Below are 7,135 nucleotides of genomic sequence, written 5' to 3'. Positions count from 1 at the left end.
AAAAAAAGAACAACACTCTCATTTCATATACTAGCCATATCACTTATTTCCTATCTGACTATCATACAATACAGTCACGCCATCTCTCCAAGGCTGTTTTTATCTCTACAACACGGTATTAACAATCTCTACTAGAATCATCTTAAGACTGCTACGAAATAAAGGTATAAAGCCTGAAATACAAGACTTGGTACACAGCAATCTTTCAATGAATGAGAGCTATTATTAGGTGATTGTGGGCAGAGGTGGGCTGTTCTCAGAACCCAGAGAAGTCAATAGGTCAAAGGAGAAAAACAAGGCTGAGATGATGAATAAAACACTTACAATGGCTTGGTTGAACTTGGACTCGATCTCTCCAAGCAGCCAGTCGAAGGCCTCTCCACTGAGCCGAAACTCCTCAGCCATGCGGCGGGAACACAGTGTGGATCGAAGGTGAATGTTGAAGAGCAGTGTGGCATTCTCCTGAGCCTGCCGGCTCAGTGGGTCATCCCCATTCACGATCACCAGCTTCTTGCTCAGTTCCTTAACTCCTGGGGGCCAAATGAAGGGTGAAAGCATATTAGACCATAGGCCAACAGATTCCTGAACCCCATCCTGGCCTGGAGGACCCAAAGCAGGTACTCACCCTCTACTACCTTGATGGGGTGCAGGTCGGAGGGAAGGCGAGGGTTGATGTGGAAAATTTTCTGAGCATTCCAGATCATGCGCAACAGGTTGCAGGGGAGGACAACCTGAAGCGAGAGGGAAGGAAAGAAGGATCATGAGTCAGGGACAGCCACTCAGAGGCAGCACTTCTCTAGCATATCCCTTCCTGCCCAAACGCACCTTGCTGTCGCCAGTTGGGAAGATGACCCTAAGCACCTCCCGATCCTCACGCATCCGCTCAAATTCTCTCTCCAGCTCATTCTGAATGTGTGCGTTGCTCAGTACATCCTTCACCAGATCCTCCTGCAGAGTGCGCCGCAGGGCCCTCTCATTGGTATAATCAAAGCGGAACCTGCAGATGGCAGGGCATGGTCAACGGGCAATTGGGCCCTGGGGCCTGATTCCCATAGGAGCTTTGTAAAGCTCCCAAAGGTGTGCATCCCACAGAAACAGGACTTTGGAGACAAGAATCCTGGGCAGGAAAATATAAATTCTAGGCCCAAGGAGAGCCAGTGGAACCTGTGACAGCTCCTCTAGACTTGCTTTGTACCTTCACCAGGGACAAAGTGGTAATGAGTCTCATCTCTGCTCTCCATCCACCCTCTCCCATAGTGCAGCTGCTGTCAGACAAGTGGGGAAAGGGCTATAAAAGGTAAGGTCCACTGCAAGACTCATTCTAGGTAATCTATCTGTGTGCAGAAGGGAATCCTACAACTCTGGCCCTGAGTCCCAGGGGTGAGAACCACCCGCCTGCCACCTCCTCACTTCTTCTCAAAAGCCTTGTTGGAAGGCTTAAGGGTAGCCAGGTTCTGGAACTCAACGCTCTCGCCTGCCAAGCCATCCTCGCCGTAGCGCAGCTGTACCACCTGGTTGATAGAGTTCCGCACAGTTGCATCATACTTCACCATCACTGACTCCATGGACTTGATCAGCCGCCGTTGGATGTACCCTGAAGGGAGGTTATCAACTGTTAGACTCAAGGCAAGAAAAGGATGACAAAGCCCAAGGAACCGTTTCTATCTCAGGATAAGCCTTAGTGGGTACTCCAGTGCCTTAACCCACCTGATCCTCAAAGAGCCGGCTATTAGCCCCTCATCCCCAAGGCCTTATAATGAAAGCCATATCCATCGCCAGATGGCACCAAGCCAAGCAGAGTCCTCTAGGAACCAGCCTCCATGAGATAGGTTAGAACAGAGACCCAGAGGCTCTATCCCTTATCCTGAAATGCTATACAGTATTCAGAACAAGGGCACTTGTCTAACTCTTGAGCTTTAATCTCTATACCTTCCACAAAGGCCAAAATTATATCTCTGGAAATAGAAGACGTTAGCTTGAGAACCCCCATTCCCTACTCCCAGGGGGCTTCTAAGTCTATGGTACTCCCTGGTACCAGCCAATGGAAGGGCCCTGGATCTGAATGCCTCACCAGTCTCAGCAGTCTTGACAGCTGTGTCAATGAGGCCCTCACGACCCCCCATGGCATGGAAAAAGAATTCGGTGGGTGTGAGGCCAGCCAAGTAGGAGTTCTCTACAAAGCCACGACTCTCGGGCCCATAGTCATCCTTAATGAAATGAGGCAGAGTCCGATGTTTGAATCCAAATGGGATCCGCTTGCCCTCCACATTCTGCTGCCCAACGACAGCAATGACCTGGGAAACATAAAAAGCGGGGTGCATCTAACTCCCTTTGCCTTAAGAATATGAGTTCCCAGTATTTTCCTCAACTGCCCCCCCGCCCCCCGCCCGCAACACATACCTTCCCTCCTCCTCCCAACCTTCAATGTGTCCCATATCTGGAAAGACAAGGCTCCCCACCTGGGAGATGTTGATCTTGGAACCTTTAGCTCCAGACACAACCATAGACTTAAAGTTGTTGTATTCAGACAAGGATTTCTGGGCCGAGGAGCCAGTCTTGTCTCGGGCATCATTGAGAATGCGGTTCACCTGATTCTCAAATGTCTGCCGCAGAGTGTTCCCTGGGGTGGGCTCTAGCTCATTGTTATGAGCCTTCTCTATGACCTAGGTGTAAGAGAAGGCAGAGTTTTTAGTGAAACATCAATCCTTGTTCTATTTTCCTTCTCTCTAATTCTGACACTCCCTTTGCTCTTGTTGATGTTAAGTTCAAAGTCCATGAGAGGTTCCTATTCAGTCTTTGCCTAGCCTTCCCTCTCACCTCAATGACATCCTGCTTGGCCTTCTTAATAGTATTCTGAATGTCCTGGTAAGTCTTAGAATCAGCAATGGAGTCCCCAATACCAATGGTATGACCTAAAGATAAGGAGAAACATCAGCAACACCTTCATTGGACATCCAAGAAACACGGGATGGAATCACAGCTAAGAAAGTAGATGGAAGAACACCAAAACCAAAAAGGAAGGAGAAAGGGAGAGAAAAGAGCAATAAGCAGGAGGAGAGAGAAGATTCAGAGGGTTGGGAAGAGCCCCTATACGTACCCTCGATGAGAAGCCAGTTGTTAATGACAGTCTGAATGTTGGAGTAGAAGAGGCGAGTGATGTCATGACCCATCTCCAGGTAGGAGATGTGGACCAAGGAGCCGGCTGACGTGCCCAAAGACTTCTTACACAAGATTCCCATGATCAGCTCCCCATTCTCCACCACCACCTGCAGACAAAGCAGCCACTCAAGGCCCTTGCTGAGGCTCCTATGTTCAAACTCTGTCCCCACACATCCAAAAGTCAGGCCCTACCTTGGTGTCCCCAGGAGAGATGTGCTTGTAAGGGCCACTGTCCTCATCATCAGGATGGGTGCTATGGGTGCGGATACAGTTGATGTGGCCTGGTATAATGAGGGAGAAGATCTGTTTGCCTGTCCACAGGGGCCGGGGCTTCAGGATGGCTGGCTGTGGGACCTTCCCATCCCATGTGGACAGAAACATTAGGAGGTTCATCACTTCACCCTATGAGATAAAGAGCAAGAAAAGATGGGAACTCAGAACTGTGGTCTTTTGGGGAATGTTAGGGGAGGCTACCCTGCCCAAGGATGAAAGACAGATTTTAAAGGTAGAGATGCCAAGAAAAATGTTATCCAAAATTTTAATTAAAAAATGTGTTATCATAAGGAGACTTTTTTTGGTGACAGTTAAGCACAAGTTACTTTTAACGATTAGGAAATAAGTGAAAGTAAAAAGAAAGAAAAAGATAAAATTTTTTATCAAGGTAATTTATTTTTCCCTTCATCTTTACTTCCCAGACAATATCTGAAATTACATGACATGTTACGGAATTAAATGGAGAGCTAAAGCCATACACCTTTTTTGGCCTCTAATCTTTTCTAATCCTCTTTCCTTCCACCTCACAGAAAAGGTAGTCTCATATGCAGGTTTTGCAAAACAAGTCAGGGCAAAAACCACAGCTCTTCCTCCCTGACCTCAGCCTCACTGCCCTGGGGCCCCTCTGCCTGCTCAAGCCAGAATTCCTCTCCAGGACCACACACCCGCTCCAGGAAGACGTCTCTCTTAGTGAATTTGCGCACTGCTGTGAGTGTGTCTTGCACGATGCCCATGACAGGGCGATTACTCTGGGGGGTGACAATCATGCGTGGCACCATGGCAAGCTCCTGGATCTCTGCCCGAGTCTCCAGAGACTGTGGCAGGTGCAGGTTCATCTCATCCCCATCGAAGTCGGCATTGTATGGAGTTGTCACACTGTAGTGAAAGAGGGAAGTCAGAGTCGGGAAGATACCTGCAGTGAAAGCTCAGTGGGGTAGCCCAACCCCCAGCCTACTTCCCTCAGCCAGGGGACCGACCTAAGGTTTAAGCGAAAAGTAGACCATGGGAGGATTCGAACCCGATGCCCCATCATGGACATTTTGTGCAAAGTTGGCTGCCGGTTGAAAATAACAATGTCCCCATCACACATGTGCCGTTCCACCTAGGAAGGTAAAATGCGGAAAAGTCTCAGTCAAGAGGGAATGCTAAGAATGAAATGACGGTGGACCTAATGATGACATGCATTCGAGATAAAACGGATGATACTGTGGTATTTTTTCACTTGAAACACTGATCAATCACCCTCTCTGGGCCAGGCCCTGGCCTAAAATACCAGGTTATCAGAGATGACCTAAGAACAGTACTCATCAACCTCAGAGAATTTAGTCGGGGAAGAAAATCAAGAGAGACTTTGAACAAAGACTTCTGCTGTTCCTCCCTGGATCCCTCTTCCTTGCCATATTACATCCCTCATGCTGGCCTTGGGTTTGTGCGACCCCTACCCAGAATGGCAGTGGCTGGCAGCTACAACCTAGCCTAGGACAGCAATAGTCTTTTAAAGAGAGTCAATAAGCCTGGATCCAAATAAACAGGACAGTCTCTGCAGGCCCAGTTTAGTCAGCCCCCATTCAAAAAGCTTCCTGCTCAGGTAAGAGAGGCACTAGCTTGTTACATGCCTTATAGCCAGTCTGCAGGTGAAGGTCACTGGGTTTGGGGTGGAAACGCAGGTCAATGCGATCACCATTGTCTCGGATGATGTACTTGGCCCCTGGGTACTGGCTATTCCCCCTGCGCACTAGTTCCTGAAGTCTAGGAAGGAAAAAGGTGCAATGAACAAAACACTTCCCAGAAATATCACCCTCCTCATCCCAAAGCCCCAAGTGGAAACCTAGCTCTTAAATTTCAATGCTCCCTCCTATTCACTCTGAGTCTATTCCCCTCATGTCTTCCCCACCACTCCAGGCAGGGCTTCTAAACTGAGGCATACCTGTCAATGTTGAAAGGGGTCACAATCTCTGCAAACGTCATGTTGGCAGCAATGGAGCGAGGCACGCCAACCTGGTCAATGGAGAGGTTGGGATCGGGGGTGATGACAGTGCGTGCTGAGAAGTCCACTCGCTTGCCCATCAGATTCCCTCTCACACGGCCTTCCTTGCCCTTCAACCTCTGCTTCAGGGACTTGAGAGGACGCCCAGACTTCTGCATGGCCTGTGAGGAAACAAGGGTAGGGGCACCCCAGCAGTCAGCATGGGCCCCGCCTCCAGAGCTCAGAGGCCTCATGCTGGCTCCCTAACCTGGCCCCAATCCCTTTTCCTCTCAGGCACAGGGTGTGGGGAGCATGCTGACTCACACGAGGCAAGCCAGGCAGCTCATTGTCCACCATGGTGGCTACATGGAACTGGAGAAGTTTCACATCCTCTGCAATAACATGGGCCGCTGCACCATTCTGCTCATTGCGCCGAAGCTGATTGTTGATCTTCACGATGTCGGCCAGTTTGTGAGTCAGGTCATCCTGAGGTAGGAAGTCAACAGGGTCACAATCTAGTTACCAATGAGCACTTGGCATACATGTGCCAGCACCCAGCGCCTCTCTCATACTCACACCACCCTGGGAAGCAGGCCTGGTGTCTCATTTCACAGATACAGAAGCACCTTCATGAACTTTAACCACCTTAGGGGCCTTGTTAAAGGTTACACAGCTAGCACGTGGCAGGGTATTTTCACACTCAGATGATCTGTCCCTCATCCATGAACAATGCACTCCACCACTGGCTTCTGTACTCCTCTACCCCCATCCACAGGGCTCCCTCCCCTCAGACACCTAGCCATTCAGCTGAGAGGCAGAATCCAGAAGCCACTGACCTGGTTACGGGCAGAGCCCTGCATCACAACAGCAGGGCGCACAGAGAGGGGAGGCACAGGCAGTACTGTGACAATCATCCACTCGGGCCGGGCATAACGTGGCTCCATGCCCAGCACAAAACACTCCTCATCTGAGATGCGTTTGAAGATCTCATGCACTCGCTCAGGACTCAGCAGGATCTTCTTCTCCTGAGAGTCCTCATTGACATGTTTCCACTCTGCATACAGCTCTAAGCCTGAGCGCCGGATCCTGGGCTGGTACCGCCCACAGCCACCGTGGCCCTTCCAAGGAGAGAGAAGGGCCATTAGAGCCCAGAGATCCAGCCACCCGTTCTACGCCACCTCCTGATCGCTTCCCCCACCCCCAACAGTCTGCCAGCCCCACCTACCTTTTCTTTGGTCAAATCCTCATCACCCTCGGGTTGCTCCACACCAAACTTGTTGTCCATCTCCTCTCCACCCTCGCAAATGTTTTTGCCCTTGCAGAGGTCATAGACGTGTGTGAGCCGCTTCTTGGGCTGCCCCTTGGACTTAGCCAAAATGTCCTTGATCTTTGGGTTGTTCTAAGAGACAGAGAAGAGCAGGGTCAGTTGGGGCCTGCTCCTCTGCCTCCCACCAAGTAACCCCTCTCCCAGGCCAAGGCCCATCCCCCACTCACAGAGTCCACAAGTAATTTGGAGCAGAAGAAGCAGACACAGCGCAAAACTTTCATTGTCTTCACCAGGAAGCCCACATGAAACACAGGTTTGGCCAGCTCAATGTGGCCAAAGTGACCAGGACATTCTGTCATGTTTCCTGTGGAAACACACACCTGACACTTTCCTCCCAGCTCTTACCTCAGCAACTAGGTCTCCAGGTGCCCCCCTTCAGGCCTGGTTTTCTTTAAGGACCCAAGTCTCTC

At 50.2% G+C, this 7,135-nt stretch overlaps 1 protein-coding gene across 2 annotated transcripts in view; it reads right to left on the bottom strand.

Moving 5' to 3' along the window:
- Nucleotides 1–7,135, bottom strand: part of POLR2A (RNA polymerase II subunit A) — a 23,274-nt gene that overhangs the window by 7,502 nt on the left and 8,637 nt on the right. Inside the window, exons 3-19 of one of the 2 annotated variants that reach the window (XM_006922318.2) lie at nucleotides 6,893–7,029; nucleotides 6,624–6,797; nucleotides 6,235–6,516; nucleotides 5,723–5,884; nucleotides 5,360–5,580; nucleotides 5,049–5,181; nucleotides 4,410–4,534; nucleotides 4,098–4,308; nucleotides 3,352–3,561; nucleotides 3,098–3,266; nucleotides 2,818–2,912; nucleotides 2,460–2,663; nucleotides 2,072–2,294; nucleotides 1,411–1,594; nucleotides 826–997; nucleotides 626–731; nucleotides 325–530 (exon numbers count right to left, since the gene is read on the bottom strand). In XM_006922318.2, coding sequence (XP_006922380.1) covers nucleotides 325–530; nucleotides 626–731; nucleotides 826–997; nucleotides 1,411–1,594; nucleotides 2,072–2,294; nucleotides 2,460–2,663; nucleotides 2,818–2,912; nucleotides 3,098–3,266; nucleotides 3,352–3,561; nucleotides 4,098–4,308; nucleotides 4,410–4,534; nucleotides 5,049–5,181; nucleotides 5,360–5,580; nucleotides 5,723–5,884; nucleotides 6,235–6,516; nucleotides 6,624–6,797; nucleotides 6,893–7,029 — 3,014 coding nt within the window. Of the gene's footprint in view, nucleotides 1–324; nucleotides 531–625; nucleotides 732–825; nucleotides 998–1,410; nucleotides 1,595–2,071; nucleotides 2,295–2,459; nucleotides 2,664–2,817; nucleotides 2,913–3,097; nucleotides 3,267–3,351; nucleotides 3,562–4,097; nucleotides 4,309–4,409; nucleotides 4,535–5,048; nucleotides 5,182–5,359; nucleotides 5,581–5,722; nucleotides 5,885–6,234; nucleotides 6,517–6,623; nucleotides 6,798–6,892 lie in introns of both variants that reach the window. The other variant, XM_025040104.1, reaches the window with a different exon arrangement.

This window comes from Pteropus alecto, unplaced genomic scaffold (assembly GCF_000325575.1).
Source record: "Pteropus alecto unplaced genomic scaffold, ASM32557v1 scaffold398, whole genome shotgun sequence".
Taxonomy (NCBI): Eukaryota; Metazoa; Chordata; class Mammalia; order Chiroptera; family Pteropodidae; genus Pteropus; species Pteropus alecto.
Note: the sequence above shows the minus strand (reverse complement) of the source record. Positions and strands in the feature narration are given on the sequence as shown.